At 43.4% G+C, this 19,276-nt stretch overlaps 1 protein-coding gene across 3 annotated transcripts in view; it reads left to right on the forward strand.

Annotated features, from left to right (window-relative positions):
• The window catches only part of LOC106603382 (neuroligin-3), a 44,369-nt gene that overhangs the window by 11,985 nt on the left and 13,108 nt on the right, over positions 1–19,276 (forward strand). For all 3 annotated transcript variants that reach the window (XM_045717067.1, XM_014196987.2, XM_045717068.1), the window contains one exon: positions 656–841. In XM_045717067.1, coding sequence (XP_045573023.1) covers positions 656–841 — 186 coding nt within the window. The remainder of the gene's footprint in view (positions 1–655; positions 842–19,276) is intronic.

Genomic DNA, 19,276 nt, shown 5'->3' on the forward strand with positions numbered 1-19,276 from the left:
CAGAGTTTCTGAATTTGTAACATTTCTATGACTTGCTATATGACTCATTTTCTCCTGATGTAAAATCCCAGGTTATGAAGCAAGGTATTTTTTTAGTATGTTGATATTGAATTGATGGGTGTAAGATTAGAAATGCAACAACGTAATGTCCTCCGTCAGAGGGCCTATGGTTGTGAATATCCATCACCTTCTACTTGTCGTATACAAGCTACAATATTCCAAAACACTGCTTCAATTAGTTGTTTTTTTTAGGTGAATTTATCTAACCTGCGGAGAGATTGAGCGCTTTTGGCAGCTTATGATTTTAAATAAGAAGGGATGCAGGAGTCACAGCCAAGGTCGAGAGTCTTTCTTGTAGGAGTGACACTTCATCTATCTCTGTGCGAGGGGTGGAAAGAGCCGGCCCCCCTCTCCGTGATTGATACTGGTGCTCTCTTGGCTCTGCCCCAAGGTAGACTGCATCTATACACACAGCATAGTGGAGAAAAGGACAGGTTGCAACTCAAAGGAGCCGTGCAGCGAGAGTGTCCTTATGAGTGTCAGGAACAGAAGAGGTTTGTGGAGGCAGAGGTGAAGAATGATGGTATGCTGAACCACAGATAAGTGTTAAAGAAATCACTGAAATAACACTGATATCCTCTTCTGTACATTCCAGGGTTCCTCAGTACAGGTGACCAGGCAGCTAAAGGGAACTATGGACTCCTGGACCAGATCCAAGCCCTGCGTTGGATCAGCAAGAACATCGGCTATTTTGGAGGAGACCCAGGTCGCATCACTGTCTTTGGATCTGGGATTGGAGCCTCCTGCGTCAGCCTGCTCACACTGTCCCACCACTCTGAGGGTAAGCCTAAGACTCAACCTGGAGAGACAGGGCAGGAGGGATGGGATAGTCACCAGTGAATCGCATGACCAATGCAGACGCCTTCATATATATATATACTGAACAAAAATATAAACGCAACATGCAACAATTTCAAAGATTTCACTGAGTTACAGTTCCAATAAGGAAATCAGTCAATTAAAAAAAATACATTAGGCCTTAATCTATGGATTTCACATGACTGGGAATACAGATATGCATCTGTTGATCACAGATACTTTTGGTAAAGTAGTGTATGTGGACACCTGCTTGTCGAACATCTCAGTCCAAAATCCTATCTATAACAGCCTCCACTCTTCTGGGAAGGCTTTCCACTAGATGTTGAAACATTGCTGCAGGGACTTGCTTCCATTCAGCCACAAGAGCATTACTGAGGTCGGGCACTGATTATGGCCGATTAGGCCTGGCTCACAGTCTGCGTTCCAATTAATCCCAAAGATGTTCGATGGGGTTGAGGCTCTGTAGTCAAGTTCTTCCACACCGATTTCGACAAACTATTTCTGTATGGACCTCGCTTTGTGCACGTGGGCATTATGCTGAAACCGGAAAGGCCTTCCCCAAACTGTTGCCACAAAGTTGGAAGCACAGAATTGTCTAGAATGTCATTGTATGGTGTAGCGTTAGAGTCCAATGGCGGTGAGCTTTACACCACTCCAGCCGACGCTTGGCATTGCGCATGGTGATCTTAGGCTTGTGTGCGGCTGCTCGGCCATGGAAAACCATTTCATAAAGCTCCAGACGAACAGTTCTTGCTTCCAGAGGCAATTTGGAACTCAGTAGTGGGTGTTGCAACCAAGGACAGACAATTTTTACACGCTTCAGCACTCGGCGGTCCCGTTCTGTGAGCTTGTGTGGTCTACCACTTTGCGGCTGAGCCGTTCTTGCTCCTAGACGTTTCCACTTGACAATAGCAGCACAAACAGTTGACTAGGGCAGCTCTAGCAGAGCTGAAATTTGATTTTATACACTTATCAGTAACGGGTGTGGCTGAAATAACTGAGTCCACTAATTTGAAGGGGTGTCCACATACTTTTGTATATCGTTTACCTTAAAAAACAGTAGGGGCGTGGGTCAGAAAAAGTCAGTATCTGGCGTGACCACCATTTGCCTCATGCAGTGTGACACATCTCCTTCGCATAGAGTTGATCAGGCCTTTATTGTGGCCTGTGGAAAGTTGTCCCACTCATCCTTCAATGGCTGTGCGAAGTTGCTGGATATTTTGGCGGGAACTGGAACATTCTGTCGTACACGTCGATCCAGAGCATCCCAAACAGGCTCAATTTGTGACATGTCTGCTGAGTATGCAGGAGGGAAGAACAGGGACATTTTCAGTTTCTAGGAATTGTGTACAGATCCTTGCAACATGGGGCTGTGCCTTATCATGCTGAAACATGAGATGATGGCTGCAGATGAACTGGCACGATAATGGGCCTCAGGATCTGGTCACGGTATCTCTGTGCATTTAAATTGCCATCGATAAAATGCAATTGTGTTCGTTGTCCGTAGCTTATGCCTGCCCATACCATAACCCCACCGCCACAATGGGGCACTCTGTTCACACCGTTGACATCAGCAAACCGCTTGCAAGCAGAACGTCATTCACGCTGTCTGCCATCTGCCCAGTACAGTTGAAACCAGGATTCATCCCTGAAGAGCCCACTTCTCCAGCATGCCAGTGGACATGAAAGGGGAGCATTTGCCCACTGAAGTTGGTTATGAAGCCGAAGTGCAGTCATGTCAAGACCATGGTGAGGACAACGAGCACGCAGATGAGCCCTTCCTGAGACGGTTTGTGCAGAAATTCTTTGATTGTGCAAACCCACAGTTTCACCAGCTGTCCGGGTTTCTGGTCTCAGACGATCCGGCAGGTGAAGAAGACGGATGTGGAGGTCCTGGGCTGGTGTGGTTACACGTGGTCTGTGGTTATGAGGCCAGTTGGACGTACTGCCAAATTCCCTAAAACGACATTGGAGGCGGCTTATGGTAGAGAAATATACATTAAATTATCTGGAAACGGCTCTGGTGGGCATTCCTGCAGTCAACATGCCAATTGCACGCGCCCTCAACATTAGACACGTGATTAAATTGCACATTTTAATGGCCTTTTATTGTCCCCAGCACAAGCTGTTTAATCAGCTTCTTGATCTGCCACACCTGTCAGGTGGGTGGATTATCTTGGCAAATGAGAAATGCTCAATCACAGGGATGTAAACAAATGATTGCATAACATTTTTCAGCGATCATTTATTTCAGCTCATGAAACATGGGACCAACACTTTACAAGTTGCATTTATATTTTTGTTCAATGTAGTTCCATCACATAATAAACACACACACGGCCCAGTGATTCATCAGCCTGTAGTTATCACAGACACATACTAGATACTACTTTATGACACTTGATCTCGTAATATAGCTTCACGTGGAGCATTAACATGAATGTGTTGTGCTCTCTCATCTTGCTTCAGGGAAGTGGCATTATTCACTCTGTTAATACAGATCTACTGTATCATCAGCTTTTCTCTTCACCTTGTTGCTTTTATGCTAAAATGAAATATTATATTTCTGTATTATTTAGTGCTTTAGATCTAACTGTATGCAACCCCTATCCTCAACTAAATCTGTATGAATTGAGGTTTTATCACAATCTATCATCTACTATATCAAGTGCAACTCCAAATGGGTCCAATTAAGTCCTTCAGAGGAAGTGAAGTGTTTGGATATGTGGCTAGGCTGGTGGGGGTAGTTGTGGAGTTAAGTGATGGCTATTGTTCCCCTCTCGTCAATCTAATCAGACTAAAAGCTTTCCCTCTTATAGCATGAACCCGTTTAACTGAAACGCCTATAAATTCAAGGTAATGCATGGATGGAGTCTGAACTATCTCACTACACTATCTATCAATTTAACTTGATTTATTTACATCTATACATCAAGAGATGTGTACACAGCACATACTGTGCAGTATCTATTAATCAATACCATGGTCTTTAAACCTCACTTTGTTTTACACTCACTAATTTACCCCCGGCGTTTTAGAGCGATTTGCTGATATCTTTTCTTACCCTCACCGGAGTATACGGAAGGAGGGTTGTGAATGAATTAATGACACACACACACACACACACACACACACACACACACACACACACACACACACACACACACACACACACCACCTCCTCTCCTCTAATCAATCAGCCCTTTATTACATCAGGCCACAGCTCTAACGTCAGCACAGCCAGCTTAGGCCCCTCACTGAGATTTGTGTGAGCCAGGTTCATACTGTGGTATACAGACAGACTACCCACTCAGTCTTTATATCATGTATTTTTTCAAGCATTAATCAAGACCGATGATGACCGTTGCCGATATAAAATAATACAAATCACTTGGAGAATGTAACATTTTTAGACATACAAAAAAGCATCAATTGAAATGTTTTTCCACTGCCTGGCTTTGTAAAATGAGCTGGTTTCACAACAGGCCATATTTGATTTGGTGGGTTCATAACAAAGTCAAAAACAGGAGGGTCAGGGAAGTGAATCATACAGTATAATCACAGTGAATCCTTTAAGGGACTGAAGAGCAGTGGGGTTTGTCCTTTGTTTTCCAGACATATCTGCTTGGGTTAGTGGATGTGCTGTATGGCCTGGTAGCCTGATGCTACACATCAACTCAGTGCTCAGGGGTTTGTACTGCTACTATTATACCACTACTATTGCACATCCATTCTGACCTTGCAAACATAGTGTCTTCAGAGAAAGTAAAAAAAACACTTTTCAATTTGAAGACACACCTTGCAGTCATGTGATTAACCAAATTCGAATGATCACAAAAATATTCATATGGAGTTTCACTCCTCCTTATTCCAGGATTGATAGGGCCACTTTGCCTTAGAGTTTACCCCAATCCTGGTGGTCAGGCAGCGCGTAGCCCCACCCACACCGCCTGACGTATCCCCACCAAAACCACCCCAATGACCGTCAGAGGAGTATGGTCATAGATTATCCATTATATTGACAAGATGGTCAAGTGACCGCTCTAACAATGGAAATACATGTCCTCAAAGATGGAAGGCAGGCGAGATCAGGTGGGACCATTCCAGTCAATGAGAGGGCAGATGCGCATATGAACAACAGGCACAACTCTGCTATAAAGATGAGAGGTGTTGAATATTCGGTGAGGGGTGTTGTGATCAACCGCCTGAATTTTATGGTATTTCAAATTCATCGACTTCATGAATATGCATAGCTCGTCTTGAATTCCAACAGGGACAACTCCGATATAAAGTTTTTTTTCTCAAAGTTGCTGGGATGTTAGACTTATATCAGTACACTCATAACAACCTAAGCATATTCTGAGCGGAAATGGAGGAAAACTAAACTTCAGGAGGACCTATCATCCTTCAACTCCCTCCTCTCCACCTTCTCTTCCTCTGTATCTACTGCTAAAGACACTTTCTATAACTACATTTCAAGCTTCTTCCTCTAACCCTGGGAAACTCTTCTTCACTTTGTCCTCCCTCCTTAATCAACCACCTTTTCCTCCTCCCTCTCTTCGGACGACTTTGTCAACCACTTTGAAAAAAAAGTTGACAACATCCGCTCCTCATTCACTGTTCCCACTCATACAGAACTACCCTACACCTTGACCTCTCCACTGTCTCTCCAGATGAAATTCTGCGACTAGTGATGTCCGGCTGCCCAACAACCTACCACCTTGACCCCACCCCCTCCTCTCTTCTCCAGACCATCTTTGGAGACCTTCTCCATTCCTCACTTCCCTCATCTCATCCCTGACCACTGGCTGCACCCTCTCTGACTTAAAGATGGCCAGAGTCGCTCCCCTCCTCAAGAAACCAACGCTCGACTAGAGGTCGACCGATTATGATTTTTTCCAACGCCGATACCGATTATTGGAGGCCCCAAAAAAAGCCGATTAATCGGCAGATTTAAAAATTGTAATTTTTTAAAATATATATATATATTTTTTTTTTTTTTGTAATAGGTTGTAGTTATTATAGGAATTATAGGACTATTTCTCTCTATACAATTTGTATTTCATATACCTTTGACTATTGGATGTTCTTATAGGCACTTTAGTATTGCCAGTGTAACAGTATAGCTTCCGTCCCTCTCCTCGCTCCTACCTGGGCTCGAACCAGGAACATATCAACAACAGCCACCCTCGAAGCAGCGTTACCCATGCAGAGCAAGGGGAACAACTACTCCAAGTCTCAGAGCGAGTGACGTTTGAAACTCTAATAGCGCGCACCCCGCTAACTAGCTAGCCATTTTACATCGGTTACACCAGCCTAATCTCGGGAGTTGATAGGCTTGAAGTCATAAACAGCGCAATGCTTGAAGCATTGCGAAGAGCTTCTGGCAAAACGCCCGAAAGTGCTGCTTGAATGAATGCTTACGAGCCTGCTGGTGCCTACCACCGCTCAGTCAGACTGCTCTGTCAAATATGAAATCATAGACTTAATTATAATATAATAAACACACAGAAATACGAGCCTTAGTTTCCGGATTCGACCATATTAATGACCCATCATCTCAAAAACAAAAAGTTTATTCTTTCAGTGAAATACGGAACCGTTCCGTATTTTATCTAACGGGTGGCATCCCTAAGTCTAAATATTCCTGTTACATTGCACAACCTTCAATGTTATGTCTTAATTACATAATATTCTGGCAAATTAGTTCGCAACGAGCCAGGCGGCCCAAACTGTTGCATATACCCTGACTCTGCGTGCAATGAACGCAAGAGAAGTGACACAATTTTACCTGGTTAATATTGCCTGCTAACCTGGATTTCTTTTAGCTAAATATGCAGGTTTAAAAATATATAGTTCTGTGTATTGATTTTAAGAAAGGCATTGATGTTTATGGTTAGGTACAGTCGTGCAACGATTGTGCTTTTTTCGCAAATGCACTTTTGTTAAATCATCCCCCGTTTGGCGAAGTTGGCTGTCTTTGTTAGGAAGAAATAGTCTTCACACAGTTCGCAACGAGCCAGGCGGCCCAAACTGCTGCATATACCCTGACTCTGTTGCAAGAGGTGACACATTTTCCCTAGTTAAAAGAAATTCATGTTAGCAGGCAATATTAACTAAATATGCAGGTTTAAAAATATATACTTGTGTATTGATTTTAAGAAAGACATTGACGTTTATGGTTAGGTACACCTTGGAGCAACGACAGTCCTTTTTCGCGAATGCGCACCGCATCGATTATATGCAACGCAGGACACGCTAGATAAACTAGTAATATCATCAACCATGTGTAGTTAACTAGTGATTATGATTGATTGATTGATTGTTTTTTATAAGATAAGTTTAATGCTAGCTAGCAACTTACCTTGGCTTCTTACTGCATTCGCGTAACAGGCAGGCTCCTCAAGAGTGCAATGTAAAGCAGGTGGTTAGAGCGTTGGACTAGTTAACCGTAAGGTTGCAAGATTGAATCCCCGAGCTGACAAGGTAAAAATCTGTCGTTCTGCCCCTGAACAAGGCAGTTAACCCACCGTTCCTAGGCCGTCATTGAAAATAAGAATGTGTTCTTAACTGACTTGCCTAGTTAAATAAAGGTGTCCAAAAATACCGATTGTTATGAAAACTTGAAATCGGCCCTAATTAATCGGCCATTCCGATTAATCGGTCGACCTCTACACTCGACCCCTCTGATGTCAACTACAGACCACCATCCCCTTTTTTTTTTCCAAAACACTTCCACTGTCTCTGACCAATTCTCTCTCATTATCTCTCTCAGAACTATCTTTTTGACCCCAACCAGTCAAGCTTCGAGGCGGCTCACTCAGCTGAAAACGCTCTCCTAAAAGAGGCTCTGCCAAAGCTGGCTCTCTCTCCTCTGTTCTCATCCTCCTAGATCTATCCACTACCTTCAGCACCGTGAACCATCAGATCCTCCTCTCCACCCTCTCAGGGTTGGACGTCTCAGGCTCTGCACACTCCTGAATTACGTCCTACTTTAAAAAAAAATTAATAATTTCACCTTTTATTTAACCAGGTAGGCTAGTTGAGAACAAGTTCTCATTTACAACTGCGACCTGGCCAAGTTACACATGGAATAAACAAGCGTACAGTCAATAACACAATAGAGAAAAATGTCTATATACAGTGTGTGCAAATGGCATGTGGTAAGGCAATAAAAAGGCCATAGTGGCGAAGTAATTACAATTTAGCAAATTAACACTGGAGTGATAGATGTGCAAGTAGAAATACTGGTGTGCAAAGGAGCAGAAAAGTAAATAAAAACAATATGGGGATGAGGTAGGTAAATTGTATGGGCTATTTACAGATGGGCTATGTACAGCTGCAGTGATCGGTTAGCTGCTCAGATAGCTGATGTTTAAAGTTAGTGAAGGAAATATAAGTCTCCGGCTTCAGCGCTTTCTTTTAATATTTTTTTTTTTTTGTATTTAAAAAAATTAATTTATTATTTTTTATTTTTATTTTTTTCAATTCGTTCCAGTCATTGGCAGCAGAGAACTGGAAGGAAAGGCGGCCAAAGTAGGTGTTGGCTTTGGGGATGACCAGTGAGATATACCTGCTGGAGTGTGTGCTACGGGTGGGTTTTGTTATCGTGACCAGTAAACTGAGATAAGGAGTGAAGGAGGCTTTGTTGTGAAATGGGAAGCCGATTCTAGATTTAATTTTGGATTGGAGATGTTTTAATATGAGTCTGGAAGGAGAGTTTACAGTCTAGCTAGACAACTAGGTATTTGTATTTGTCCACATATTCTAAGTCGGAACCGTCCAGAGTAGTGATGCTATTCGGGCGGGTGCGGGTAGCAAATGGTTGAAAAGCATGCATTTCATTTTACTAGCATTTAAGAGCAGTTGGAGGCCACGGAAGGAGTGTTGTATGGCATTGAAGCTCGTTTGGAGGTTTGTTAACACAGTGTCCAAAGAAGGGCCAGATGTATACAGAATGGTATCGTCTGCGTAGAGGTGGATCAGGGAATCACCCGCAGCAAGAGCGACATCGTTGATATATACAGAGAAAAGACTTGGCCCAAGAATTGAACCCTGTGGTACCCCCATAGACTGCCAGGGGTCCGGACAACAGGCCCTCCAATTTGACATGCTGAACTCTATCTGAGAAGTAGTTGGTGAACCAGGCGAGGCAGTCATTTGAGAAACCAAGGCTGTTGAGTCTGCCGATTAAGAATACGGTGATTGACAGAGTCAAAAGCCTTGGCCAGGTCGATGAAGACGGCTGCACAGTACTGTCTTTTATCGATGGCGGTTATGATATCGTTTAGTACCTTGAGTGTGGCTGAGGTGCACCCGTGACCAGCTCGGAAACCGGATTGCACAGCGAAGGTACGGTGGGATTCAAAATGGTCAGTGATCTGTTTATTGACTTGGCTTTTGAAGACTTTAGAAAGGAAGGGCAGGATGGATATAGGTCTGTAACAGTTTGGGTCTAGAGTGTCACCCCCTTTGAAGAGGGGGATGACCGCGGCAGCTTTCCAATCTTTAGGGATCTCGGACGATATGAAAGAGAGGTTGAACAGACTGGTAATAGGGGTTGCAACAATGGCGGTGGATAATTTTAGGAAGAGAGGGTCCAGATTGTCTAGCTCAGCTGATTTGTACAGGTCCAGGTTTTGCAGCTCTTTCAGAACATCTGCTATCTGGATTTGGGTGAAGGGGAAGCTGGGGAGGCTTGGGCAAGTAGCTGCGGGGGGGTGCGGAGCTGTTGGCCAGCGTTGGGGTAGCCAGGAGGAAAGCATGGCCAGCCGTAGAGAAATGCTTAATGAAATTCTCGATTATCGTGGATTTATCGGTGGTGACAGTGTTACCTAGCCTCAGTGCAGTTGGCAGCTGGGAGGAGGTTCTCTTATTCTCCATGGACTTTACAGTGTCCCAAAGCTTTTTGGAGTTAGAGCTACATGATGCAAATTTCTATTTGAAAAAGCTAGCCTTTGCTTTCCTGACTGCGTGTATTGGTTCCTGACTTCCCTGAAAAGTTGCATATCGTGGGGACTGTTCGATGCTAGTGCAGTCCGCCACAGGATGTTTTTGTGCTGGTCGAGGGCAGTTAGGTCTGGAGTGAACCAAGGGCTATATCTGGTTCTACATTTTTTGAAAGGGGCATGCTTATTTAAGATGGTGAGGAAATTACTTTTAAAGAACGACCAGCCATCCTCAATTGACGGGATGAGGTCAATATTCTTCCAGGATACCCGGGCCAGGTCGATTTAGAAACGCCTGCTCGCAGAAGTGTTTTAGGGAGTGTTTGACGGTGATGAGGGGTGGTCGTTTGACCGCGGACCCATTGCGGATGCAGGCAATGAGGCAGTGATCGCTGAGATCCTGATTGAAAACAGCAGAGGTGTATTTGGAGGGCAAGTTGGTCAGGATAATATCTATGAGGGTGCCCACGTTTACAGATTAAGGGTTGTACCTGGTGGGTTCCTTGATAATTTGTGTGAGATTGAGGGCATCTAGCTTAGATTGTAGGACTGCCGGGGTGTTAAGCATATCCCAGTTTAGGTCACCTAACAGAACGAACTCTGAAGATAGATGGGGGGCAATCAATTCACATATGGTGTTCAGGGCACAGCTGGGAGCTGAGGGGGGGGGTCTATAACAGGCGGCAACAGTGAGAGACTTATTACTGGAGAGGTTAATTTTTTTATTTAGAAGCTCGAACTGTTTGGGCACAGACCTGGAAAGTATGACAGAACTTTGCAGGCTATCTCTTCAGTAGATTGCAATTCCTCCCCCTTTGGCAGTTCTATCTTGACGGACAATGTTGTAGTTGGGGATGGAAATGTCTGAATTTTTGGTGGCCTTCCTAAGCCAGGATTCAGACACGGCAAGGACATCAGGGTTGGCGGAGCGTGCTAAAGCAGTGAGTAAAACAAACTTAGGGAGGAGGCTTCTGATGTTAACATGCATGAAACCAAGGCTTTTTAGATTACAGAAGTCAACAAATGAGAGCGCCTGGGGACACGCAGGGCCTGGGTTAACCTCCATATCACTTGAGGAACAGAGGAGGAGTAGTATGAGGGTACGGCTAAATGCTATCAAAACTGGTCGTCTAGTGCGTTGGGGACAGAGAATAAAAGGAGCAGATTTCTGGGCGTGGTAGGATAGGTTCAGGGTGTAATGTACAGACGGGTATGGTAGGGTGCGGGTACAGTGGAGGTAACCCAGGCAGTGAGTGACGATAAGAGGTTGCATCTCTGGATGCAGTTATGCTGGGTGAGTTGTCCGCATAGGTGGGACAAAAGAGGTGTCTGAGGCATGTTGAGTGGGACTAGGGGCTCTGCAGTAAACTAAAACAATGACAACTATCCTAAACAACCGTATACAAGGCATATTGACATTTGAGAGAGACATAAAGTGAGGCATAAAGCAATCACAGGTGTTGATTAGGAGACCTAGCTAAGACAACAACACCTAATCAGCTAAGACAACAACAACAGGTAAAATGGCGATGAATGGGCAAAGACGGTAAGTTAACTACACATATGGCCTGAGTTCAAGACAGATAATCAAAAAATAAACAAAATGGAGTACCGTGATTAATGAACAGTCCAGCAGGCATCAGCTATGTTGCCAAGTAATCATAGGGTCCAGTGAACAGCAATAGATGAAACAGGGAAGCCGCTGGGTAGTTGTTGCTACGCTAGCAAGCGGGAGACACGGCGTTCAAAGTTAGCAGGCCGGGGCTAGTAGAAGCGTCTGTTCCGACGTCCGGCAAAGGCCAGTTGTGGGCACAACGGATGGAGTTACATCGGCAGACCAGTCCTGGTGGAACGGCGGGCTCCGTGTTGACAAAGGGTCCAGGCCAGTTGGCAAAAGAGGTATTGTAGCTGTAGTAATTTTGTTTGCTAGCCGGGAGATGCGCCTTGCTCGCGGCTAACTGGTGCTAGCTTTGGGACAGGGGCATTAGCCACTATAGCACTCAGTAGCAGCTAGCTAGCAGCGATGATCCGATGCAAAGGTTCAGAGCTTACGGCAAGAATCCGGTGGAGTAGTGGTGGATTCTAGCCGTGTTGGGGTAGAGTCCGGGAGGCATCAGCTGTGTAGCCGAGTGATCACTGAGCAGGCCGTGAGGTGGGCCTGGCTCAGAGCTATCTTCGGGGCTGGGCCACTCGGTGGCAGCTAGCTAGCTGTGATGATCAGGAGTAATGGTCCAGGGCTTACGGCAGGAATCCGGCGTTGTAGTGGAGAAAAACAGTCCGATACTGGCAGACTGGCAAGTATTATCCAGGCTAAAAGCGGCTGGAGTCTGTGCAGAAGGTAAAGGCCGCTAGCAGTGGCTGACAATGACTAAATAGCTAGTAGCTGGTTAGCTTCTGGTGGCTAGCTTCTGATGGAGGTTCTGGCTATAAGGTCTAAAAGATTGCCGATCTGTATCACATTGGGTGAGGCGGGTTGCCGGGAGGTATATTTAATTTAAAAATAGAAAAGAGATTGAAAATAAATTGAAATGTATACAAAAAAATAAGAAAAATTGAAAATGTACATGCGGGAAACGACAAACCACGTCTGCACTGCTATGCCATTTTGGAATCGTACAGTATAATCACATTGAATCCTTTAAGGGACTGAAGAGCAGTGGCAGGTCGCTCCTACCAGGTAGCGTGGAGAGGATCTGTGTCTGCACCACGTGTTCTCACTACTGTTGTCCCCAGCTCCAAGACCTCTCCATCACGGTTGACAACTCCATGGTGTTCAACCTTCTTATGTTCTCCCATGTCACCCCAATCCTCTGCACACGCCACTGGCTTCCAGTCGAAGCTTGCGTCATCTTCAAGACCCTGGTGCTTGCATACGGAGCAGCAAGAGGAACTGCCCCTTCTTACCTACAGGCGATGCTCAAACCCTACATCCCAACCTGAGCACTCTGTTCCGCCACCTCTGGTCTCTTGGCTCTGTCCTGGCACCCCAATGGTGGAACAAGCTTCCCCCTAAAGTCAGGACAGCGGAGTCATCTGAAACCCTACCTCTTTAAAGAGTATCTTAAATAGCTCTCACGGCGCCCTCTCACGTTATAAAAAGTTTTATATTTGGTTCTATAGGATGTTATCCATGGTTCATTCAATGGCCACAAGGAGACGTTTCATGATGGTCAAGGGGATGTGTGGTGCCCTGTAAGTTACCAGGATGTCACTGAGGACCATGTCAGGACGGATGTTCTCAGAACTTTAATGTACTAGTCATAGGATGTGACTGTCCCAAGCGTGACTGTCCCAAGGGAGCATCCCTGAAAACAAACATTTGTTGTTAGGACATCCCCAGAACGTCATGAAATGGTCGCCTAAAGTGGTCAGGATATTGTGGTCCTCTCACAGTTTTGTTGTCCCGGAGACCTCCCCGAGTACATTTTTAGAACGTTCTTGGGACTTTGTATTATGGTCCCCTGGAGGTTTTGTCTAGCTCCCGGTTTTTCCCAGGGCTGTCCTCAAAGACGTTTTTAGGATGTTCTTGGGACGTTGTGTCATGGTCCCCGGAGGGTTTGTCACTTGATGGTCTCGGGTGTGCCAAACCATTATAAGTAAAGTCATTAAATAATATGGGGGGTTTAAGGTAAGTGGTACGCTGTTCAGCTAAAATAGTGTACAAATCTTAAATCTATGACAATATGACTACATTTGACATAATAACTTAGTACTGACTTTTCAATATGTTCCCACCTGGGATTTGGGGCATGCTGATCTTTCTGCTGCACAACAAAGTCTGTAGAATTTCAGAAGTCCCCAACACATTCATACCTGTAAGTGCAGAGATGTATTATCAAAAGAGTGCCATCTGCCCTGCTATTTTAGTTATCAATTAATATGACTATACTCTCATTGACTTATTTCAGCTATTTATTTGAGTTTGGGTTTTGAAAGTAGTTGTCTAATGTTGGTGGGGCATATTATTCTGTTTGAATGTTACTCCTGAATCACTATGATAAATATCATCGTTTTCATTAGAGTATTTTTAACAGAGTTTACATTTACTTTGAAGTCCAAAGTGTAATAATACAGGTGAAATCAGTCATTGATACAGACATGGTGGCGAAGCAGGAAGATCAAAATTCCAGGTTGTGAGTTGAAATCCCAGGTGAAGACAATTACTGTATGAATAAACATACACAATGTAATCATGTGTGTCAAGTATGTAAGTGATAACACTTTACAATAAGGTTCCATTTGTAAAAGGTTTATAAAGGGGTTCTAATTAGGTTATTAATGGTTACTTAATCATTTGTAAATGTATTAGAAACCATTAATGGTTATCACATTGGTCAAAATAGTGCAATAACTGGTCAGTGTTTGCCAAATAGTGAGCCAATATTTACTTCCATTTATAAATGCACTTACAAATGCTTTTAGGTGAACCCTTATGTATCATAATACAACCTTGTTTTAAATAGTTGCACAGTTGAACAATAGTTATTTTCTCACTTTTGTGTGAGATGCATTGTTGCTCTGTCCCAGGAACGGAAGAGGGTGGCTTTCTTGACTGACCTTTAATACCCTGATGCCCCGGCCAAATTTACATCCAGGACATTATTCAATCATTATTACCCCTTATCAGATTATATCAACACACACTTACCACTTCTCTGTGATAGTCCAATTATGGTGACCACTCTGGTGTGAAATGGTAACCATAATACCTTTGGTTGAAACAGTGGAGGTATCCTCTCACAACATGAGATGCCATTAATCACCACATTCATACCCACCATTCATTCACTGAACATGTTTAACAAAGTGTTGTCTTCTCTCATGTATGTAGTGATTAGTACCCAATACTGCCTATAAATATGTCAACGCTCAAATCATCTATCAATGATTTACCCACATATAAATATAACTGAGTTATCAACCTTTTATAACTGCTAAAAGTATACATGTCACAAGCTACTCATTGTTTTCTAGCTCCTCTGCCCTGCAACTCTTCCCCTGGTCCTTAGCGTACAAGAGAAAGTAGTGCACTATGTTTTCTGTTAATATACCTGGTCAAATAATGGTTAATAAACAACTAAGGGGGCTCCTATAAATTCACAGATTCCCCCCCGTGTTTTATATTTTCCCAAATTATGTCTGTTACATTTTTCCTGGTTTTAGAATTGTTGTTTTTCACTCTCAAAATTACAATTGCTCATAGTGAAACAATTGAATTGGATGATTTTTCTTTGTTAGGTCTTGAAGAAAATAATAATTAAATTGTGTGTGTAATCTGGCCCTTTACGTCCACATCTAGCGAGTGAGGAATGTGCCATGTAATGTGACGGTCTAGCGATGGTTCTGGAGCCTATTTCTGCTGCTCATTTTATGGCAAAGTTCGCAACTAAGAAATAATATACTGAACAAAAATATAAAACGCAACATGCAACAATTTCAAAGATTTTACTGAGTTACAGTTCAAATAAGGAAATCAGTCAATTGAAATAAATTCATCAGGCCCTAATCTACAGATTTCACATAACTGGGAATACAGATATGCATCTGTTGGACACAGATACAATACCTTAAAAGGTAGAGGCGTGGATTAGAAAAACAGTCAGTATCTGGTGTGACCACCATTAGCCTCATGCAGTGCGACACATCTCCTTTGCATAGAGTTGATCAGGCTGTTGACTGTGGCCTGTTGTCCCACTCCTCTTCAATGGCTGTGCGAAGTTTCTGGATATTGGCTGGAACTGGAACACGCTGTTGTACACATCAGTCCAGAGCATCCCAAACATGCTCAATGGCGACATGTCTGGTGAGTATGCAGGCCATGGAAGAACTGGGACATTCTCAGCTTCCAGGAATTGTGTACAGATCCTTGCGACATGGAGCCATGCATTATCATGCTGAAACTCGAGGTGATGGTGGTGGGTGAATGGCACGACAATGGGCATCAGGATCTTGTGACAGTATCTCTGTGCGTTCAAATTGCCATTGATAAAATGCAATTGTCTTCGTTGTCCGTAGCTTATGCCTGCCTATACCATATCTCCACCGGCACCGTGGGGTACTCAGTTCACAACGTTGACATAAGCAAACCGCTCGCCCAAATGACATACTGCCAAACTCTCTACAACAAAGCTGGAGGTGGCTTATGGTAGAGAAATTAACATTCAATCCTCTGGCAACAGCTCTGGTGCACATACCTGCAGTCAGCTGACAATTGCACGCTCCCTCAAAAATTTAGACATCTGTGGCATTGTGTTGTGTGACAAAACTGCACATTTTAGAATGGCCTTTTATTATCCCTAGCACAAGGTGCACCTGTGTAATGATCATGTCAGATAGGTGGATTATCTTGGCAAATTATACATCACTCACAGGGACGTAAACAAATATGATCCCAAAATTCGAGAGAAATAAGCTTTTTGTGCATATGTAACATTTCAGGGATCTTTTATTTCATGAAACTTGGGTCCAACACTTCACATGTTGCGTTAATATTTTTCTTCAGTATACATACAAATTACAGTGCATTCGGAAAGTATTCAGACCACTTGAATTTTTCCACATTTTGTTATAGCCTTACTTTAAAATGGATTAAAAAAAGTGTGTTCATTAATCTACACACAATACCCCATAACAACAAAGCAAAAACAGATTTTTAGAAATGTATGCAAATTGCAACAAAAAAAAACAAATCAATCCCAGAACAACAGCAAAGGACCTTGTGAAGATGCTGGAGGAAACAGGTACAAAAGTATCTATATCCACAGTAAAACAAGTCCTATATCGACATACCCTGAAATGCTGCTCAGCAAGGAAGAAGCCACTGCTACAAAACTGCCATAAAAAAGCCAGACTACGGTTTGCAACTGCACATGGGGACAAAAATTGTACTTTTTGGAGAAATGTCCTCTGGTCTGAAGAAACAAAAACATAACTGTTTGGCCATCATAACCACCGTTATGTTTGGAGGAAAAAGGGGGAGGCTTGCAAGCCGAAGAACATCATCCCAACTTTGAAGTACGGGGGTGGCAGCATCATGTTGTGGGGGTGCTTTGCTGCAGCAGGGACTGGTGCACTTCACAAAATAGATGGCATCATGAGGAATTAAAATTATGTGGATATATTGAAGCAACATCTCAAGACATCAGCCAGGAAGTTAAAGCTTGGTCGCAAATGGGTCTTCCAAATGGACAATGACCACAAGCGTACTTCCAAAGTTTTAGCAAAATGGCTTAAGGACAACAAAGTCAAGGTATTGGAGTGGCCATCACAAAGCCCTGACCTGAATCCTATAGAAAATTTGGGCAGAACTGAAAAGTGAGCAAGGAGGCCTACAAACCTGACTCAGTTACACCAGCTCTGTCAGGAGGAATGGGCCAAAATTCACCCAACTTATCGTGGGAAGCTTGTGGAAGGCTACCCAAAACATTTGACCCAAGTTAAGCAATTTACAGGCAATGCCACCAAATACTAATTGAGTGTATGTAAACTTCTGACCCACTGGGAATGCGATGAAATAAATAAAAGCTGAAATCATTCTCTTTTCTATTATTCTGACATTTCACATTCTTAAAATAAAGTGGTGATCCTAACTAACCTAAGGTAGGGAATGTTTACTAGGATTAAATGTCAGGAATTGTGAAAAACTGAGTTTAAATGTATTTGGCTGAGGCGTATATAAACTTCCGAATTCAACTGTACCTTATTTTAAAGTGACAGACCTATGAATATTTATAATGGAGTTAAACATTTATAACTGCTAAAATGACACCTTATTTTAAAGTGGCAATCCACAGACCATTGACAAATGTGTTACCAACCTTTATAACTGCTGAAAAGATACCTTCTTGAAGGTGAAATATGCAAATAGTTAGCCTAATTTCAGTCTGACAAAACAAGTTGTCATTGTGTAGAAAATCATTGTGAATCAAATTTTATTGGTCACATGCTGATTTTAATGCGAATGTAGCTAAATGCTTGCCCTTTTAGTTCCGGCTATGCAGTAATATCTAACAAGTAATCTAACAAATTCACAACAACTACCTTATACACACAAATGTAAAGGGATGTATAGAATATGTACATATAAATATATGGATGAGCGATGGCCGTGCGTCCTAGGCAAGATGCAGTAGATGGTATAAAATACAGTATGTACATATGATATGAGTAATGTAGGATATGCTAACATTATTAAAAACCTCTATGGGCTAGGTGGGACGCTTGCTCAACAGCCGGTGTAATCCCGTGGCGCGTTATTCAAATACCTCAAAAATGCCCTCGTGCACGAGCGTGAGTCTCAGAGTACTCTGACCAGCCACTATCCAAACGCGATAATGTGTTTCAGCCTGGGCCTGCCTCGATATCATTCAGCTTTTCCCGGGTTCTGAGAGCCTATGGGAGCCGTAGGAAATGTCACGTTACGGCAAAGATCCTCAGTCTTCAATAAAAAGAGCCAAGATGAACAACAACTTGTCAGAGAGGGCGCTCCCTGTTTGGAATCTTCTCAGGTTTTTGCCTGCCATATGAGTTCTGTTATACTCACAGACACCATTCAAACAGTTTTAGAAACTTTAGGGTGTTTTCTATCCAAAGCCAATAATTATATGCATATTCTAGTTACTGGGCAGGAGTAGTAACCAGATTAAATCGGGTACGTTTTTTATCCGGCCGTGTCAATACTGCCCCCTAGCCCTAACAGGTTAAAGTGGTTTTATTTAAGGTGACGAGTGATACCTTTTTAAGTCCATTTATTTAATTGGCCAGAGATTTGAGTTTGTATGTTGGCAGCAGCAATGGCTGTTTAACAGTCTGATGGCCTTGAGATTGAAGCTGTTTTTCAGTCTCTCGGTCCCAGCTTTGATGCAGCTGTACTGACCTCGCCTTCTGGATGATAGCAGGGTGAACAGGCAGTGGCTCGGGTGGTTGTTGTCCTTGATGATCTTATTGGCCTTCCTGTGACATCGGGTGCTGTAGGTGTCCTGGAGGGCAGGTAGTTTGCCCCGGTGATGTGTTGTGCAGACCGCACTACCCTCTGGAAAGCCTTGCGGTTGAGGGCGGTGCAATTGCCATACCAGGCGGTGATACAGCCCGACAGGATGCTCTCGATTGTGCATCTGTATAAGTTTGTGTGATTTAGATGACAAGCCAAATTTCTTCAGCCTCCTGAGGTTGAATAGACACTTGCGCCTTCTTCACTACGCTGTCTGTGTGGGTGGAACATTTCAATTTGTCTGTGATGTGTACGCCGAGGAACTTATAACTTTCCACCTTCTCCACTACTGCCCGCGTTGTGGGGGGTACTTAGAGTTATTTCCCAGCCCTTTTTATACCCTTATTCTCTGCACTTGATGCTTGAGTTAGCTGCATGGCCCTCTTCAAGAGGAGAACGCACCCTTGTGGGGCCCCAGTGGTGAGGATCAGCAGGGTGGAGATGTTGTTTCCTATCTTGA

This window comes from Salmo salar, chromosome ssa04 (genome assembly GCF_905237065.1).
Source record: "Salmo salar chromosome ssa04, Ssal_v3.1, whole genome shotgun sequence".
Classification (NCBI taxonomy): domain Eukaryota; kingdom Metazoa; phylum Chordata; class Actinopteri; order Salmoniformes; family Salmonidae; genus Salmo; species Salmo salar.